A 21,832-nucleotide genomic window follows, 5' to 3' on the forward strand; every position below is an offset into this window, starting at 1 on the left:
ACAGTAGAATACTTTTGATATTTCACTCCAGTACAAGTATTATTACAGTTCGAAAACACTCTTTTTCAAGTACATGTCTTGCATTCAAAAGCTTACATAAGTTGAAGTAGGCCTACTAAAGAGTTTGCAGTGAAATACACCTACATCTATAATGCAGAATGGTCATTTTTATATGATCAATTTTTGTGATTTTATGACCGCGCTGGAGCAGGAGACAATTTTACAAAAGAAATATTCATCAACATTATGCAAAATAAATGTTTTACTTGTTAGTGTGTGGTATAACCAGCAGGAGAGCGTTGGTTTATAAAGTTATTTTGGTAGCACCTGTTTGAATATTGTACAAAAAAAAAAAATCATAAAAAATCTTTCCAAGGTGTTCTTTTTCAAACTAAATGTTGTAGTATAACCATAGACTGTGTATAACCCATTTTTTATTTTCGTAGCAATGCACTGTACAATACTGAGGTTATTGAATATGGTACACAATAAATACTTTAAAAGCATTTCAAGTTGACGGTATCAAAGGGTAGTCATTGAATATTTTGGAAGTGTGTCTTTCGGTGCTGCACTTTGTGGACGGTCCCTGCTCACTTGTCTCTCCTCCGACTGCAGACAGACAACAATGCAAGTTGTTCAGCTCGGCTCGTTTTGATGAAAATGCAGTTGTAGCTCGTCGTCTCCCTCACTACGGTTATTAAAAGACGCCGTCGTCGTTTTAACAACAATATGTTTATGAATTATGGATCCATCCAGTTCAAATACGTCAATATGTTTCTAACTTAACCGAGCTCAGTTCTTACTGAAGCCACCTGTCTCTACAAACCCAGCATGCCTCTGAACTTGCTTTATATCTACGTATCGGGGCGTATCATCTTACATTATGCTAATCACTTTCTTTAGTTACAAAACAAAAGCTGATGAGACGGTGACAATGGCTGGACGTTAACGATGGCTTAAATAGACACCGAAAGACGTCAAAAGACTACCTGGAAGGAGATGAGAGGAAACTCTTACGTCACACGCCCGCCCTTTGTCGCCGCCACATCACTTGATGCATTCAGGGTCAATAAAAGCGTGTAAATAAGAAAACTACATGCAGGAACCTTTTAATACGTGTTTCTTTTTAGACTAAACAAACAAATTAACGATACATAAACGGAATTGCGGATTTGTATTTATTATTTTATGAATCAGTCCCAGTACGATGTTTTTGATGATGATGATGATGATGAAACCTTACGTGGCCTATTTTTGTTCGTGCTTTTATACAAACATTGTCTCACATCTATTTGTCTATTCAAGCCGTCCAAAACAATCTTACGTTGCAAGTTCAATCGCATGGAGGAGTTTCTATAGCAAAATACTCTTATTCTCATCCAATGACACTGATATGTCCGACGGCACCTGAACGCTTCAGAACCCACAGCAGGTTTCGTGGAGGGGGAGAGGATCCTCATTTGAGCTTTGTCTATAACAACATCCCTCTCTGGAGGATAGCTCTTTATTTCGGTAATATAACGCGCCAGGCCACTACATTGATAACGTTAGTTTAGTAATATATTTATATACAACGGTAACGTTTCCCCCCGAGGTACAACAATGCTCCAGTCTCTTGCTAGCAATTCATGTGTGCGGTTGATACAGAGTCACAAATCGACATGGTATTTTGTGTCTCTAGTCTTGGGGTATGTCCTTTATCTCGTATTCGGTGCTGTGGTCTTTTCTTCGGTTGAGCTGCCTTACGAAGACCTCCTGCGCCAGGAGCTGAGAACCATTAAAAAACAGTTCCTCCAAGAAAACGAGTGTCTATCCGAGGATCGTCTGGAGAGGTTTCTAAAGAAAGCCCTGGATGCCAGTAATTATGGGGTCTCCATCCTCAATAACGCCTCAGATAACTGGAACTGGGACTTCACATCTGCGCTGTTTTTCGCCAGCACCGTGCTGTCCACCACAGGTAAGTGTTGGTCCCCGAGGACAGTGCATGTGATGCTGCAGCCGACCAGGCGTGCAGAGCAACATATCATTTGTTTACAACCAACATTAGTCTGAAGTGGGCCAATGTTTTGGCTAAAAATCGTTTTCTGGGGGGCTCTAGTGTACCCAAACCACTGCTAGGCCACACAAACATGTCCTTCTGAATGTAATTAAGCTGGTATAGAAACAAAAAATGTGTCCCTAGGAATGTAACATTTATATCATAAATGAGCAAATTGCTGCTATTTTTGTATTGCAATACGTTTGCATGTGTAGCCCTGGTACATGGCTAAAGCTACAGTATACATTTCTATATGTTACATTTATTTTGGCACAGTGAACACTGCCTTGCCTCTTGACATTAAACATTAAATGAGCTGCCCTCTTGCACAGTATGTTGCTGTATTGCAGACAGAGGCAAGCCTTCATCCAGTGTGAGGGACAGGAGCATACATAACAGTTTTCTATGTCAACTTCACCACCTTCCTCAGGCATTACATGTTCTAGTTTAGGTCAAGCTTTTAAACAAATAGTTTGTCATTTACACATATTTTGCATGGCACTGTGCATAGAGGTTTTTTTCTGTTATCTAGCAATGCTCAAAAAATCACAGCAGACGTCAGGGAGGATACCTGAAGAACTTTAGTCTGACCGCAGTTGCAGTTATCTGGGAGGTTTCAACATCACGATTTTGGTGATAACATCTACTAAAGCCTTTCCTGTATACGTCTCAACACATTCTGATGATGGCTAAACAGAGACTTGACAGATATGTAGGTCAGATAGAGCTCTGTCTTTTTTGTTCTGACATTTTGTTTTTATTAATCGCGGTGTGAACGCGGCTATTGGCCCATTCCGAATACGTTTGCTATTCATTTTGTCCCACCAACTGTGATGAATCAAACATGTGGACTGTTGTGAAATACTTTCTAATACCTTTGTTTCTCAACAGTTACAACAGATAGATTACTCACAAAACACACACACCATGAAAACACCACTTTTAATATTCCCTACAGAAAAAGCTACAGGAACCAGTCTGTCATTGATCTTATTTGTTACAAAAGTAGACGCATTCAACTGAATGAATACCAAGCAAAAGCAGAAAGTGAATTGTTTGGGACAAAGCAAACCTACCTCAAATAACTCATTTGCACACTTGTAAATAGGGTCATTGTATTTGTTACACTCTTGTTAGTTCCACTTCACAAGAACATGTTGGTTTTTTCTGCAACACAATCCTATTCTCAAAAATCATCCTCTATCTACCTGTAACTGCTTTAAGAGAGCCTCCATCTTGGGTATTGCCGGTTACTGTGTTTAGTTCCCTAATTGTATTTAACTTCCTGTTCTGGATGTTCAGGAACATAGTCAGATAAGTTTAAATAAACCAGAAACAACATGCAGTTTTGTGAGATGGAGTGAAGATGTTTACACCAATTTATTTCCTGTGTGCTTTCTTTCCCTGCAGGTTACGGTCACACAGCCCCACTGTCAAGCGGCGGGAAGGCATTCTGCATTATCTACTCAGTGATTGGCATCCCCTTCACCCTCCTCTTCCTCACTGCTGTGGTGCAAAGGATCATGGTGTTCAGCACGCGCAGGCCCATCATGTACTTCCACAGGCGCTGGGGCATGTCCAAGCCTCTGGTGGCCATCGTCCATGCCACCGTCCTCGCCACCACGGCCGTCTGTTGCTTCTTCCTCATCCCCGCCGCCATCTTCTCAGTGCTGGAGGACAACTGGAACTTCCTAGAGTCCTTCTACTTCTGCTTCATTTCCCTCAGCACCATCGGCCTGGGAGACTACGTACCTGGAGAGGCCACCAATCAGAAGTTCAGGGAACTCTACAAAGTGGGCATCACTGGTGAGTGGACATTATTCTTTGTACTTGCTAATTCCATGGAAAAGACATGGCATCAAGTCCATTTGAATCCTTATAAAGGTGTTTGTCATGGTTCTTTGTGAACCATTTTGAACATTGTCATATCATTGTCAAATCATATATACTGCGAGCCAATATATTAGGAACAAGACAACTTGCACACAGCAGAGCCTGTGTTAGTGCCTGCACGTCAAATTACATTTCTCATAAACACTTCCTGTTGCAAAGAGGATATACTGCTTTCTTTGTTTGTACTGGAAGGAACAGGAAGCATCAAGCAAATCAAACCCTTATATAGATGTAGATATAGAATGTGCATAACACTGTACGATATATGATAGTGTGATAGTCTTAATTTGTTAAATAGTTCCTCAGTTTCAGAATAAATGATTTACGGTGAAGGTGTGTAAGAGTATCACATATGGATTGTTTTATGATGGTGAACTTTGATCTGGGTGTGACACAACCAGCTAGATCTTTACTGTAAATGTATGGTAAAGAATGTGTTATTATATCATATGCAATATGGCAAACGCATGTCTAAGAATAACAGATACACAGATAGGATTCAGGTATAATTGGTTCCCTTTTTGTAGATTCATATACTGGTCGATAAGAATTAGCTGAAGCAAGACTAGCAGGTTCCTATTTCAGATCTAGATTGTAGTACATATGGCATAGTAGTGGCTTTATCTCAGTTTGACCTGAGATGATATAACATACATTTTACAGCACTTTACAGCATTGCTATTGCTATTTTTAGGCTATGCTATTGATTTAAAAATAGGCCGCTATTAATCTAAACTAAAGACTTTTTAGCAAATGTAAGTTTTTTAACTGTGGTATGTTGCTGATAAAGCAACATTTTGACAGCCTTTTTGCATTTTCCATCCCGTCTTAATACCTTTAATTCAGCAAGTTTAGAAAAAAGAATGCAGTGACGGAGAAAAACTGAGCCTGGCCTAATGGAGAGCAGCAAGGCATTGATTGCATTTTCTGCATGATTGTTCAGCTTCCTTTTAGCAGCACTGTCAAAGCTATTAATGCCCAGAATAAAAGTCAAATTCAATTCAACCCATGCACTCTTGACAGGCTGTGGGTGTACAGCATGAATGATGAACGCTGCTGTAGTGAACTGTCGCCTGCATGTGTGTGGGAGGTTTGTACGCACCACCAGTGAGACGTTATTTAGCAGGAACAGAATGTATTGGTTTACAAAAATACCACCAGACACATTTGTACTACTTCCTCTGTGACGAACAACGGAAGTGACATTGCTATCTGCAAAACCTTTTGGAGCTATGAAACAGAAGACTTAGTTTGCCACTTTGTTTGTTTGTTTGTCTTGATTTTGCATGATGATTAGCACTTCCATTGCTTTTGTGTTTTGCATGTAAGGTATAGCTTGATTCTGTGTACATACAATATGTCCTGCCTTCTTAATAAAGCCCAATCTTAAGACTATTGCTTGAATGCAAATATATAGTAAAACCTTTCACTGGTGCTGTAAAAAAAGGTGCTTTTACAATAGTCGTATTACAATAAAACAGTTTAAACACCGACTTAAACACGCCTTGGGATGCTAGGGATTTTCACGGGGGATTTCCCCCCCTGTTTGCCTGTTTGAAGGGGAAGCCAGTCAGTGAAATATTCTGCTGCAGGCACTGATCAACACATACTTAAATGGTGATTTAAAGCATTGTCTAAAAATGTTTTTTTCCTCTTACCATTCAACAAAGCACACACTCCATTTATGGTAACATGTTAGGCTAGCTACTGCCCTCTTGTGTCAGCGGATGTAAACAACAGGTATTTGGACAATAGTGAAACATTCATTAGTTGTGTTTTTCCTAATACAATGGCATGCAGAAATGATAAAATACTCTAAACTGGATAAATACAACCACAGTAGCCATAGCAAAAGTATAAATAGTTTGAACTCCCATAGAAACCTCACTGTTAAGATCTCAAAAACATCTTACATCTAGGTGAAAATGTAAGTGTTTCTTGTCAGGGTAATGAAAAGATATGTGTTTATTCTTGTTTTCTTTTTATATGGTGATATTTAATAAAACTACTTACTGCAGCTATACTATTTTTTTTAAATCCCCTGCCTGTGCTTTTTGTGTCATCAGTGTACCTGATCCTGGGTCTGATTGTCATGCTGGTGGTGCTGGAGACCTTCTGCGAGCTGCAGCAGCTGAAGCAGCTGAGGAAGATCTTCTACCTGAAGAAGGACAAGCCCCAGGACCGCCTCGCCATCTTGGAGCACGACGACCTGTCCTTCACCACCGTGTCCAACAGAGCCATCGTCTACACCGAGGGCAAAACACAGCCGTTTGTTAGCGTGCCGAGTCTGGTGTCTCCCAACGACGATCCCATGATCCAGTAAACAACGACAGAGCAAACATCTGTTGAAGGATGACAATGTGACAGTAGGGGCTAATGCACGCAACACTATAGACAAGTATTAGTATATCATAACTGAAGGCATCATGCAAAGCTCAGTCCTGCTAACTTTAGTAGTAAAACAAATAGATACTATTCCGATCAAGCAAACAATCTTCTTCATCAACCCACAATACTGACAATATAGTGCTCAAATGTATGCACATCAATACGGGAGAAAATTAGTAGTTCAAAACTAGCAATAATAGCCTTCTGCTGTATTTATGACTCACTAGAGATGAGCTCCTTCATGAGCCGTGCTATTTATTCCATATTTAGGTAACATTTTTAAAAGTAATTGGTCTCTTAACCCTAGCTGGAATATAGGACAGTTCTCTGTAGTGTCTCGCATATTAAAACATAAACATGTATGTATCCTATAAGTAGAGATGCTTGACAGGTATGTAGAATGTACATATTCAGGTTAATGTTTTAAGATGTACAGTATAGCGCCATTGAGAATGACAACACCTGTTAAAGATGAGCCAAGCAGTAACCAACACTCAAGAACAATGCAAGTTATTAATAATTGAGTTCAGAATTTACTATAAGGAATTTTGACAGCAAGAAACAGTTAATGCTGCACATGCTTCATTTGATTCGTTTTCCATTGGATCGGCTCCTATTGATTTCTTTAAAGGTTAGTGAAAGTTTCAGGGTCCTGTTTTCCATTGCATGAAGTGCGTCACATGGTTGATCGAAAGAGAACTAGCAGTGATCCTGAACAAAGCTTCTGAAAGAACAGACAATACATTTTACGAACCATAGGTTCGCTGAGCTCTGGAGAAGATATCCTGAAAAACATTACCTTTTAGAATAGAAAGTTTCCAAGAAAAACAGCCTTTGATTAAAATAACTGCTAGCAAGAACATATTTACTCTGCATAAAACAACAAAGTTGTTTGGTAGCACTTTTGGCTCATCTTTACGGAGGTGTTGACTTTTCTTTTTGGACTTGACGTTGTCACACATTTCATTGTGAGGAATAGTTTTTACCTGCAGATATGTATATTTTCTCTACATGTTGAAGTGATTTTCGTAGTTGTCCATGTGTGACAATAAGCACTATAATTTATTGATTTGTCCGGATGGCTTAATGTGTGCTGGACAGTGTGAAAGGGAAAGTAGAGGTTAGCAAGGCTTAAAAAGGGAACGACAGAGTGCTGGCTGACCCCACGCTTTTCACTGTCGATAAACGCAGCTCAGTTTGCACATGTACTGGAGCCAGGCAGAGGTACAGATACAAATAACTGTTTGGTATTACTGGGAGAGAAAAGGGACATGGTTCCAAAGATTTAATCAAGATATTTTTAATGGAAAAACAATGGTACTTTTGATGATCTTTAAAGACTTGATATTTTCTCTGAGCTTAAAAAAAAGAGCTATCAGTCTAACAGAAACTATTTTACTGTATGAACATAATTTGAATGTATATTTTTGACATGAGGAAGGTTTACAACATTTTAGAAGTAACTAATGAAAGTAATTATTCACCATAAAAGGTGCATTTGGGAAACTCAAAGAGCAAGAGTGCGGCTAAATCAACCACATCAGTTTTTATCTGCTCATCAACTTTCCATAGTTGGAAATTAAATATATACACATGCACATTTTGTATGACATTTTTATCGCACTCCTTCAAAAAAAGCCTCTGCATCTGTAGGGAAAAGGTGTGACATGTACATTATTTCACGCCTTTATCCATCCTGTAATATTCTGTTTGCCGCAAATAAACACCCACTCGTACAGTGTAGCATACAGCAATGCAGACTTTTTACATGCATTTATTATGAATTTTAACTATGTCTCAGTCTCCGTGTGGAACTGATGTTCTGACCTCATGTTTCTTTGCTACAACGCCACATCAAGACAGTCGCAGCCTTTTATGAAGAAGTCTTGAATGTAACGTTTTTTAAGCCGTTTGCTAGAGTGAGATTGAAAGCCTGCAGCTTCACGCCTCGCTGCTCTGCTCTGTTAGTTTAGCGCTGACCAGTTATTTTAAACGATCCAGGTGAGCTGTGGCAAGGTGTCATGACCGCTTGCAAAATTAGCTTTGAATCACCCGAGTTACTCACTGATCTTTAATATTGTATTTTCTACATCAGTGGGATTTTAGTTGCTTTTTCCACCAGTATGGGCCTTCGTGTGAACTGTGAAGCATTCTAACTAAATGAAAATGTCTGCTTAAAAAAGGGAAAACTTGTTTTTTTGCCATGCTATATGGTTTCTCTTTTACTGTAACATGTTTCACTGTTTTGAAGAAACATTACATAGATTGATGTCAAGGATTTTACCCTTCTGTTTTCGGCAGTGTTTGTCACGCACATACAGTTGGTCTTGAGGGTGAGAGCTGAAAAGAAAATCCGTTCAGGGAGAACACATTGTGTCAAGGATTACAAATGGAAGCACACACTGACATTATTTATTTAAGCTGACAAAAGTAACCTGTTTGGAAAAATTTGAATCCCATGTTTCTGTTCATATCTCTGCAGTTGTTGTGGTGAATACTGTAAATTCATCGGCTCCCGAAAGTATTTTAGTGTTTATTCCAATAATGGTAAACAAGATTTCAATGGTGCACCTAGGTTTTCTGTAAAAAATTCATTTTAGCATAAGAAGTGAATCCATGAACTGTAAAATATCACTGTGTCTTAAATAAAGTGTCGGTTTGTTATTAACTGATCTGACTCTGTTGTTATTTATCTTTTCCCTCTGATTATTTTATCTAGTCTTCTATGTACATATATGGATAATTTGTGGGTATTGTGTGTATCTATGTACCCGCAAACACAGCAACATGTTTATATGTTTAATTAAACTAAATGTATACAATTAAGAGTGAACGTCGCCAGGCTTTTTTACACACAAAACCACTTGGGTAAAAAGAAGAGCAGAACAAATGGCAATGAATGTGACTATCTGCAGGGTGTTGGAGATGGTTATATATGGTTAATTGTCGCTACTTTAAAGCACTGTTTTAGTATTTAATCTCGTCTTTGAATATGAAATGGAGGTGTGGAGTCCATAATTGTATATCTATCATAGAAAAGGTGGTAATTGAAGTTGGAGATGAACAAAAGGCTCACAGATATCCCTGCCAGTGATTAACAGGAAGTGCTTTCTTCTTTGAGCATAATGAGCAATGATTTGCAAATCAAACTCATTATATGTGGCACTTGATAAAAGAGGGGACATCTTTTGAAGGTGTACACTAATTTATGACGAACTCTTTTAGACTAACACAGCTCTAAGATGTGCAGTATAACTGGTTTCGGTATTAAATGTCTGGCAGAACAAATACTTGATGTATTGAGTCTGAATTAGATTGTTCTTTTCCACCTTAAATATCCATCAAAGTAATAAAAAAACATTACACATTATATAGTTTTATTCCAGTGTAATTCTCATTGAACAGATTTCCTCTGCAGGCGCCTCATTAGAGAGCCACTGAACTGACATCCATGGTATCAAGTTGAAATAAAGATGAGGGAAAGTAAGCTCTTGGCGTCGTATTTATTGGATGCATTTTACAAGAAAGCAGTTACCTGTGGGTGCATAATAATTGAACAATACTTTTGAGAATCCCTACCAGATCCTCAACATATTTATCCTTTGTTTATGAGACTGCCTGAGGACGACTACTGGTGTCTACAACAGGCACTGGGCAATGTGTGAGTACTGTATGATTGCTGTATGTTATTTTGTATTTTCTTAATATCTTATTTTATCTTAATGAATCTTATCTTGTTTTATCTTATGGATGTCAGCCAGTTGGAGTACAAATCAGGCATATTCAGAATCAGCACTGAATTGAAATGTCTGTTTTTTTGTGATTAAATCGGTATACCTGCTGTTCATTTCTGGAAATACATTTTTGACTATTACAGAACAGTCTCATAAGACATCAACAGAAAAACTTGGAGCCGCACCCTTGTTGGATTTGTGCACTTCAAATAATCCTCATAAAGGTGAGCCCTGCTTGAAGCACATTCAAACAGAAACATTTAAAACAGGCACATGGTAAAATACCCAGCGGCCACCATGACACCTATCCTTTCTGTTTTAAAAACGAAATATTCACTTGCTACAAAACCAACTGTGAGCTTCATCAAGAACATAATCATTTAAATACGATGGCACTTATCTAACGTTAACAGCCTACATTACAAAACATAAATGATTGTTGAAACTAATTGGAGACATCAGAAGAACATACAGTAGTGTATTCAATGCATTTTGAATGTGTTAAGGGACACATTAGACACATTTATCCGACACTTATTATTCACACATGTATGATTTATTCATTGCACACTGAACTTGAATACATGAGTTTTTAACTTTGGTATTGGGGTGAGTTACATGCCTGTTTGCATGTTACAAACAAAATGCATTTATTCTTTAATAATATAGGAGAGAGCATGAGCTAGAAATTAAATCGTCTGCATGCACGAGCAAGATTACTTCATAAACACTACTTTGGCACAAGGCCAGTTAAAACACCTATACTTAAGGACATCTTCTAAGGCCCCACCCTTTCTCTCTTATATTTGTTTTTTAATTTGTTCTCAAACACAGACGGGTACATGCAGTACACTAGTCAGTAAATACTTCCAGGCTGTCAGTCAGGAGTGTATCAGGGCAGACCAGGACAATCCCCTGAAGGCTATCCCTACACAGTGAAATACACCCGCTAATATATTTTATATTTTTTTGCATTTGTTTTTTGCATTTTTTGCATTGGCATATTGCAGGCATGTATTTACAATTACTTTAGTTTTGACAGTAGAGACAATGTAGCTTGAAAGGAATTCGTATTAAATCGTGTTTTATATCTACAGCTGCCTGAAGGCATAATCCGCAGGATCATTACATTTGTCGTTCTTGAGGATGGTGATCCTGCAATCTGCACGCTAGCCCTTACCTGCAAGAGCTTTAAATACATCGTGAGCCAGGGGTCATTCCAAAAGGAAGCCCACTTCAACTGGCTTGACAGTAAGTTTATAAAGTGTCTTTACTTCTGCCTTCTCCTATCCTAGTATTATGAAGTTGATTGACTAAGAGTAAGGTCAGCTAAATTAAGGAAGGTTTTGTTGTTTTTCTGTCTGAATTGTAATTTTCTTATGACATTCTGTGTCGTCAACTGGAATGTCTTCTCAGAGGGACACAAACAGGAATTCAGGAAGGCCTACCAAATTTCCAGGTGCTTTCAGTGCGACAACCTGTATAAGGACGTTGGCACAGGCTACCGGGGAAGTGGACGGCGAGGAATATTACAGGGTTTTTACTCAGAAGAGGGCTTCCCGGGGTACTGCAGCTGGAGCTGTTGTCTGGTGGTTGAGGGAACAGCAGACCCCGCCTCACCCCAGTGAAGAATCCACAGTGCCCAATAAATAAAAATGTATTCTGCACTGAAATTCCTCTCGTCAAATTGCATGTTTATCTTTTGCAGCCTGGTGCATAAACACACTAACAGTTGTTTTTGAGTAATCTAGCACCTCTTCAAAGACACATTTGATTTGATTTATTTCGAACATGTAATACAATAAAAAAAATATATATAATAATGAAATGAAACAAGAGAATTATGATACTGTAGAAACATAAGCAGTATCAAATTGATTCAAAGGAGTTTACACTTATTTAACCCCACCCCTTCTCCCAAAAACTAAATTAACAGTTTTGTTTTCTTTTAACAAAATATACATCTAAATGTATGTCTACATACAATATACATTTACAATTATAAATAGATTATATCATTATTACTACAATATATATATTTATGTTGTATGTCAAATTTGATAAGACAAATATAAAAGACTATCATCTGACATACAAAATACATTTGTTATTAAAAATCAAAAACATATTAACAACAACTTGTTGTTAATAATAATAATAATGTAATTTCAGTAAAAAAAACATATTTTCATGCATTTTTAGATGGTTAATAACAAGCATTACAATGTCTAAAGAGACTCGCAGTGTATGAGACTCAATACTCGCTGGTTGTACTTTTGCGGTCATCCAATCCGCTAGGTGGCGATGTTGCAAAACAACTAGGGTCCTGAGAGAGTGCGGTCCTGAGAGTGCATCCTCTGAGGCTGCAGCTTCATACTATTGTTTTTGGAACAGGGCTGGAATAGAGGGGTATGAGGCATGGCTACAATGGGTGATCTGTTTGGTATTTTAAAGGTCCCATGTCATGGCCATTTCTACTGATCATAATTCCATTGTTGAGGTATACTAAAATAGATTTATATTGTGCAATTTTCCAAAATCACATTGGTTTCTCATACAGCATCTCTGTATAGTATGTGTATTCACTCTGTCCGAAACGGCTTGTTGGAGCTCCTGCCCCCCCCCCTCCCTATGAGCCCAGTGGCCGTCTGCGAGACAGCCATTTGGACCAATCCACGGACTTAACGTAACGGCTCCGCGGACGTAACGTAACAGCTCCACGGATTGGTCCATTTGGACCAATCCACGGAGGGGTCGTCGTTACGTCACTTGGTTCCCAGAAGAAAAAAATTGAAAAAGAAAATCTCCAACGAGGCGTTTTGGGGCAGCATAGACACGTATTGTCTGTGTTAGAGTTTTTCTCGCTACAGGGTGTACTTTGAGGGTTTGTGACTTTGCAGACCGTTTACATGCATACAAACTTTCATAACACACAAGGGGACGGGTAATAACCGGAAAAGCATGACATGGGACCTTTAAGCAAAAAACTTCACAGACATGTTTTGTATAGGTATGGCCCTACAATATATTTTTCAAATATAGCATAATAGGTCCCCTTTAAAGTTAAAGATGTATTTAATTATTATTTTCCTGAATTTGTTGCACATTTTCTTGAAAAACAAATCCTATTGTGGGCTTTGCTTTTAATTTCTTTATTTTCTATCCTCTATTTCGGATCGAGCAGGAGCTGGCGAAGAAGGGTGTGAATGTTACGGATTATTTTGATATGTGTTTATGCAGTGAATCATTATCTTTCTGTTCTATCCCTGCAAGTGCCTTACACTTGCATTCTCTCTAATATCCAACAGGGGGCGTCTCCTCTGGTTGAACATATCAGGTTTTATAGAAGTTAACGAGAAAATAGTCTTCTTATCACTTCTGTAGGAGCCATTTTATGGGTGTTGTTGGTGTCTCAGTTTACTTTAATTTATATGTATAGTGCAATATTATTTTTGAACACTTGGTGGCGGGGTTTAGCTACACCAGGTGTATAAAAGGGGTCCTAGGTGACAGGAGAGGACGAGGACACAGGAGGAAGAGCATACCGATTCTACCAGCCCGGCCAGCCCCGGCAGATGCTCCTACCACAACTATTGACACAGTATACTTAAACCTTGGTATGTAAAGCAATAAAACATCATTCTAAACTGCAGCAAAAGACCGGAAATTCATCTGTTTGTGTCTGCGTCAGGATCACTCTAAACCATCCTGTGAAGTAATGGCAAAAGGATATAGGACATTGGAACATTAAAATTGCCATTACAACTTCATTAACTCAGTATCACTTGCAGCAAACATTTTCTTTATACGTTTTTGGTCTCAATCGAGAGAGAAACAATGCTGTTCGGGGAGGTTTGGGGTCTGATCGAATTCAAATTTGGTCTGGACCGTCTCAAGGCTTTGAGGATGACAAGTTATCAAAATCTTGAGTTTTCGTGAAGTGACCTTGCTGTGGCGTGGCGGTTATTTTAGCGCTATTTCCCCAGGAAAAAGGAAGTTGTTGAAACTCCAGTTAACACCGTCTGAACTGCTCGAAATGTTAAGAACATGACATTTTAAGAACACGAAATTTGAAGAACACGAAAAGTGTTCGGTCCTGACGCCATTCAAAAAGACACATTAACCCAAAGTCGTACTGGCAACTGGAAGTTGCTGTAAATTGATGGCACCATACTTTGCCAAACTTCTTCTTTAAGGCATTTTAATGGAGCCACAAGCCCTCCCTCTGCAACATCCCATATGTGTGTGATTGAGCACACCTTGATTTGTGCAGTGCTTAATAAAAAATGAAAGTTCATAAATGTTATATTAGTGTTTATTTGTATGATATTTCGCCAATAAACCTAATTAGAGTAAACTCACACATGGAGACTATCTGATCTCCAACAGAAAGATCTGACCTGAACCAGAACCTGTCTGTGTGGCATCAGTTTTAAATAGTACCGTGTCATATAAAAAGATACATAGATATTTGAACACATTAATAATAATAATAATAATAATAATACATGGGACTTGTATAGCGCTTTTCAAGAAACTCAAAGACGCTTTGACAGAGAATTAAAAAACAAACACAAAAACAAAGAAATACAAAAAGAGATAAAGGAAGAGAGGAAATAAGGGAAATATAGATTGAGTTGCAACAGCAGTAGAGGGGTTGTAGATTGGCCCTTTGAGGCCTCCTGAGCAGCAGCCTCATGATCTCCTGGTGCTGTTATGGCGCGTTTCCACTACAGCGCGGAGCACGGTTTAAGAGGGCTGTGACGTCAGCGGCCCGTTTTTGGTTGCGTTTCCACTTGGCCTAGTACCGGCCGGCGGGTCCTAATTCACAGTTTTTCTGGCCTCATAAAATCGTGGGTCTAGGGCCAGAGACAACGAGGCTGAGTCGGGCTGAGTATGCTAAACTAGAGAGAGAATCGCTGGCAAGGGGGCTACAACTACAACAAGATGGACATATTTGACCGTGATTTAATTGTAATACACGTTTCAAAATGATGCCGAAGTAACAACATACTGATACCGGTTAGTAAAAACCATGAATTAATGCTTTGTCAAGTCTGCAGACAGACGGCAGGCAAAAAACCTTTTAAAATGCGTGTTTTCTAAATGGAGATTGGCTAAGCTAACGCAGTATACAGTATGCTCCGACCGTCCACACTCACAACAACGGCCTATACAGACATAAATAAAGCAGCGACTGTATTCGCCATGACACAGGCAGTCTGTGGTTTGTACTTGTTTAACTTTTGTCTAGTTTCTGAACATATATGAGGAGCTGTGAGCTCTGAGTGCTAACAGCTAACGGCTGTGTTGTTTTTCTGGGGTTCTCATTGAAGATGACGTCACGGCTCCGCCTACACTGCGTTACTATAGTTGCTACCCCTGGTACTAAACTGTAATGGCAATGCGCCATAAAGTGAGCCCGTCCTAACGAGGCCTAGCCATACCGAGCGAGGCCGAGCGAGGCCGTGTAGTGGAAATGCGCCTTTATTGTCATGAAAATGAGAAATATAGGAAAGACATTCAAATAAAGGCGAGAATAATGTGAGGTTTTTTCATAACCTGAAAAATTCAGATTGTGGGACAAAACCAGAACACCTGGAGAAAACCCATTCATGAAGACTATATTGACTTGGGGGGAAAAGGGGGAACAATGAAAACACATTAAATTAAAGGTATAGTAAAAAGATAGGAATTTAGAGGAGTGGGTTGGGGAGTAGGGAGTTTGTAGAACGGCCATTTAATTCCTCCCAGCTAGCGTGAGTTGCTCCTGCTTCCTCTTGATCATTTTTGTTTGCTCAGTGGCAAATCTGAGCAATGGTTCGCCTGTCACTGTCATGTGGGCCTGCAACACAACCTGAGGGGAACGGATTCTTACTGCAGGAGTGTTTTTTGTTGAGATTGTTGGGAGGAGGGTACTATTCTTTTCACTGATCTTCTTGTAAATTGTTGGGAGGAGGGTACGCTGCAGATTCTTTTCACTGTTCTTCTTGTAAATTGTTGGGAGGAGGGTACGCTGCAGATTCTCTTCACTGTTCTTCTTGTAAATTGTTGGGAGGAGGGTACGCTGCGGATTCTCTTCACTGTTCTTCTTGTAAATTGTTGGGAGGAGGGTGCGCTGCAGGTTCTTTTCACTGTTCTTCTTGTAAATTGTTGGGAGGAGGGTACGCTGCAGATTCCCTTCACTGTTCTTCTTGTGAATTGTTGGGAGGAGGGTACGCTGCAGATTCTCTTCACTGTTCTTCTTGTAAATTGTTGGGAGGAGGGTACGCTGCAGATTCCCTTCACTGTTCTTCTTGTGAATTGTTGGGAGGAGGGTACGCTGCAGATTCCCTTTAATGTTCTCTTTGGTGTCCCGGATTTTAGGAGTGTCCAATCTGGGCAACCGTTCTCCTGTTTCTTTCACATGGTTCTTTGATGACTCTACCCCAGTTGGGGGAGAGCGTCGTCCTGCAGGTGCTCCCGGTGTTTTAATGGTTGGGAAGCGGGTTTGCCGCTGATCAGCAGTACTGCTCTCATTGAGCTGAATGTTGTCCTTATCCAGGTACTGCTTGATCTTCTCCTCCGGGGAAGGGGTGCGCTGCCATCCAGAATTTACCTTCGTGGGCAACAGTTCACCTGCATCTTTTGAACCATGGCAGGCATCACCAGCTCTGGAAAGTGGTGGAAGAAAGTGCGGCCTCACATCCACCATGGCTTGCTTCAGGCTGTCGCGTTCCCGATACCGTTTCATTAAACGGGTCGGGTCAGGAGCACGTTTGAGCAACGGCTCACCAGTATCTCGACAGACGTAATCTGGCACCTCCCTATTTAAAAGGACACGATGCCGTTCTGCTGCTGGAAGATGCTCGCACACCTGCTGCATGTATTGCTGGATGTCTTTCTCTCCCTCAGCAATCTGTTTCTCCATTTCTCTGGCAGCATGTATTTCCTCTCTTATCTCCTGTTGAAGGAGGGCTTGCTTTTCAGCAGCAGCGGATATTAAAGCCACTTCATGCTTAATGTTGTTTTGTCTTTTAAAATAAACTTCTAGTTTATTTTGCTCCTCAGACAACCTGTCACACTGTTTCATTTGATTTAACAAGTCCAGGCTGCCCTCTTTCTCCTCTCTCTCCTTCTGTTCATTTTCATGATGTTTTTCCACTCTCTGAGTGGCAATGCTCTTCAGAGCCGCAGCCCTCTTCTCTTTCACGTCCATCTGCCGTTTTATCACTTTAGCTTCTGCCTCGGCCACATCCTTGGACAACTTCACCTTCTCTCTCTGGATTTTCTCAGCAGCCTGCTGTTTTTTAGCATCTGCCAGTTTTGCTATAACTATATCCTTAGGAATCTGCCTCTTATTCAATTGTTCTGACTTCTTCTGTTTTCTCTGCTGCAGCACTTCCTCTCTGTCAGTCTGAACACGTTTAGTTTCCTTCTCCTTCATGTTCAGTTTTTCAATTTCCTTTTGTCTTAGGCAGTTTTTTCTATAGATTTCCTCTTTGTGAAGTTTTGCTTTTTTGTCCTTTGCCTCCAGTTCTTTTCGTTCCTCATGTCTAAGCTCCTGTTGATGCTGTTCATCGAGGGCCCTGAGTTGGTCTCTTTCTACCTTCTCCTGCTGTCTCTCCTTTTCTCTCGACAGCTTATTCTCCTTGGTCTTCTTAACAAGCTCGTCTTTCAGAGCCAGCTTATCACGGCGTCTCTTACGACTTTCGTCCTCTTCTTTTCTCTGAGCATCAATACATTTCTGACGCATCTCTTCTTCCTTCTCCCTTCTCTGTTGGTCAGCCTTCCTCTCTGTCTCTCTCTTAGATAGCAATATGGCTGCATTGTCCTTTCTTATTTTTTCTTTTAAGAGGTCGCTATTGAACTTTCTGACGCTGGCATTCTGGAAGAACCTCTTATCATTGGCTGCATCAACCGCTCGCTGCCGTAGATTTTTCTTGAAATCCACCTCATCTGCAGGCGTCTCAGACCTATAGTCCTTCTCTGCCTGTTTCGGCATCATTATTCCTTCCCGCCCCTTCAATATGCAGGCTTTGTAGATTGGATGGGCCATTTCAGTTTGTTCTGTGTTGTCGTGTTGTGAAAAATACTGTGTGTAATGCAAGCTGTGTTGTGTCTCAAAGAACTGCTGAACTCAAGACTATAAGAATTTGGCAACTTCAAAGCCATTAATGACATCATCGCAGATGAGAGGCAGATAGTGACCTCATCACATTCCGTGTGACATCACTTGACTTTGTTCTACTATTAAGTCATTCAAATAATTGCATTCCAAGTTGCCTACTTACAGTTGCTAGGCAACCAACGCTATTTCATTGACACCTGAGTCTAAACTAATGTATTCCAATTCAAAGTTCAGGTATATTAATTAGAAGTAAGAAATAGCATAAATATTAGTAAGTAAGTTCCCTAATAATGTTAAGTATTTCAGTATTATGATCTGTAATCATAATACTATGAATTCTCGTTACCCTTTTTTTTTTTTTGGGGGGGCGGGGGGGGGTTGGTTTATGTATTTGGGATTCACCTTGAACTTTCCTCATATAAGAGTTTGCAGGTTTTTCCTGTGTCAATGCGGGTTTCCGACCACAACTTGCACTAGTTGAGAATAAATGGCAGAATAAAACTGCAATTGTTTTAGTAACAGGTCAAATGTAAGATAACCACAAGAGGGCTCCATATTCTTTATAAAACATTTTCTAATTACTGTACAGTATGACACAGACAAAGGTGAATACTCTCTGAATAATCAACACAATGTACAGAGCAGTGTTTAGGAGACAATCATTTAAATACACCATCTAAATTGTTGATGCAGGGAGTAAAGAATGTGGCTAAACTTGGCCAGTAGCATCTAAGAAAATATAATGTTAGCCATATTAACTATATGTGTAGGATCCACAGTATGTTATTATAATTTGAGATGTTATGAAGTAAGGATCTAACAACCTAAAATGAAGTACAGGACATTGATTAGACAAGAAGGACTTCAAAGATGGAGAGAGATCTTCAGCAGCCTTCCTGTACTGCCCTCTGGTGGCATTATTAACAATTCTTCAAAAATATTTATGCAAGAAAGTATTCAAAGAACCGCTCTCAAAATGCACAGGGAAGTATGAGACCTATAATAGTGCATAGGTTTGTGTACATTTGACAAATCTGCTATACTTAAACTGCAAAACCTTGCACATGGTCAAGATTACAAACCTAAGAGTTGTTGTTATTTTCTTTGCAACAGCAGTAGTAACACTGCTAGTGCAAGATAGCCCCTTGGAGAATAAGCTACATGGGGACATATTGAGATGTTTATCAAATTCTCATCATGTAAATTGTAAATGGTGACTCAACTAACAGTAAAATATTCATAAACTTGATTTAGTATACTCTCTTTTCATACCTTAACCCCTTTCCCTTCAGAGTTTCTTTGTGTTATAGCTGTTGAAGAAAAAAAGCTGGCATGAAGAACTTAATTTCCTCTGTGTTCCTGTTTGTGTCCTCTATGTGGTTGCATTTGTGTGTAACTTGCATATCTGTGTGTGTTCATTGTATTCATGTAGCTGTTCATGTGCATTGTACACTGTTTGTCCCTTTTCTGTATATGGTGCCTCATATGTCTGTCTGTATATTATTTGACACTAATTATTATTTGGCCTGCATGTCGGTGTTGAGCGTGGGCATTCGTGTTTGTGAGTCTGGCAGGCAGCATTGTTCCCAGCAGTGGTGAAGGACACATCTCCATGGCCTGTGTACCATTCCTCTGCATGCTGCTATAAATAGCTTACAATGTTTTTGCAGTGTTTGTATACGTGTGTTTAGGTCTGTGTTTATTACTTTCACTTTCAGAGATGTTTGCCAAGGGAAGGTGAAAGAGAGACGATTGTTATAGAAGAAATGAGGAAGATACACACACACATTTTACTTTAAAAAAAGACCACCACCACCACCACCACAACACCATCTTGATACTTTTATCTAAAAATGTTGCAGTGCTATCAAAGCTGCACCCATATATCGAGTAGTCGATTTAAAGAAAATTAATCCAAAATAATTTTTGACAAGTGATTAATGTTTAAGTAATTTTGATGGCAAAGAAGCCAGACGTGATGGTTTCAGGTTGTCAAATGACTTCTTTGACATTTACCTATGTTATGATTTAAAATGTTCAGTTTTGTGCACTGTTGATCGGACAAAACAATCCATTTAATGTCTCATTATAGTGTTGGAATAGGCTTTTTTCCTGTTTTATATAGGAAACTATTACTTGACAATGATTGAGAAGAAAATTGGCTTATTGCTGCCCTATAGTATTCATGCAGAGACTAGAATTATTATCCATAAATCACCATGCACTGGAGTAGGCCTGAAATGTATAGGAAAATACTCAGTATAGTAAGAGAGCTTTAATTAAGTAGCTACAGCAGGCTTTCTTGAGTAAATAGAGCCTACATGAAAACATTCCACGACTGAGTAAATGTTTTCCCGGTTACTTTCTGTGTTGTATTATAATGCATGAATTTAAGCTTGTTGTGCATGTGCATCCAACACCCACTGCAGCAAAATGTATGACGCTTGTCAGGTTTTAACAACAAGTCTATTGTTGAAACTTTGGCATGCTAGTTTTCCAGGTAGTCAGGGGTCACCCAGGACAGGGGGTGGGTCGGGGTGGGTTAGGCTGCACTGAGGCGACGACTGGCATCCATCTTATAGCACCGCTTTCTGGTGGTGGAGCAACTCTATTTATATCCCGACACACACACTGGGACTATGGGAATGCAGGTGGCCTCAAGCAAAAACATTCCCCACTGCTCTCATTTGCTACTGCATTTCTGCTTTTATTTTTACTGGAGTAAAGCAAATGTTGGTCATATTTTCTCTATAAAAAACATTCCTTATTATTGAACCCAAGGAATAACTTACATGAAATATGAAACTGGACATGTAAGGTTGTGGTAGTGCACAACAGTCCTATTTTGTTGGCCTAAATTAATACAGTATATATATGCAGACCTGCACCAGCACACTGCCCCAGTTAACTCTGTCTTTATTGCATAAGAGGTGAGATGAACTGAAAGGACCAGAAGAAGGGAGGAGAGAAGAGAAGGAGGGGTGAATGGATGCTGCAGCCAAATCAAATCAAATCAAATCAAATCAAGTTTTATTTATATAGCACATTTATAAAAGTGCTGTACAAATAATAAAAATACCCTACAATAAAGACATTTTACAGCTAATACAACAGCACAGTTTGTTCAGAATATCAGCCAAAGACTTTCTCTCTCTTGCAACTATTCTGCAGTAAAACCTCCATCGCTGCAGTATGTGATGTTAACAGAGCATCAGCAGTTGATCTCCTCATGTTTCACACCAAGCAGGCACATCTGTTGGGTTTTATGATTAACAAACATGAATAAATGAAAACGAGAACACATAAAAAACGTTATTTTGCTGTTCCAAGGAGTTCAGACTTCTGACTAAAGCCATCAAGTTGAAATATTGTCAGTCATGCTGAACCTTTTGAAACTGAGGAGGCAACACTGCAGTACATGTTGTTCTGTCCTTTCCACTTTGTGATCCCACTAAAGCTGAATCCGATCTGTATGTGATGAGCAAGCATGTAAAAATGCTGAGAAAATGTTCACTAACTCCGTGTGCTTTTAACACCATTTGTATCATTTCACAAGCACATGAATCGCCATCACAGTTATCTAACGCTATTAGAGTGCCATATAGCCTCGAGGTGACCTGAACTCGATCCTCACCTAGTCCTCACACCCCACATCTCACCGAAATAATT

General features: G+C 39.5%; 1 protein-coding gene across 1 annotated transcript; it reads left to right on the forward strand.

Moving 5' to 3' along the window:
- The first annotated feature begins 1,425 nt into the window (after positions 1-1,425).
- kcnk1b (potassium channel, subfamily K, member 1b) lies at positions 1,426-8,987 on the forward strand. Its single transcript, XM_034152363.1, has 3 exons — positions 1,426-1,957; positions 3,449-3,844; positions 5,998-8,987. The coding sequence occupies exons 1-3, from the start codon at positions 1,603-1,605 to the stop codon at positions 6,252-6,254; spliced, it is 1,008 nt and encodes a 335-aa protein (XP_034008254.1). The 5' UTR covers positions 1,426-1,602; the 3' UTR covers positions 6,255-8,987.
- Positions 8,988-21,832: the final 12,845 nt, after the last annotated feature.

Source organism: Trematomus bernacchii, unplaced genomic scaffold (assembly GCF_902827165.1).
Source record: "Trematomus bernacchii unplaced genomic scaffold, fTreBer1.1, whole genome shotgun sequence".
NCBI lineage: Eukaryota > Metazoa > Chordata > Actinopteri > Perciformes > Nototheniidae > Trematomus > Trematomus bernacchii.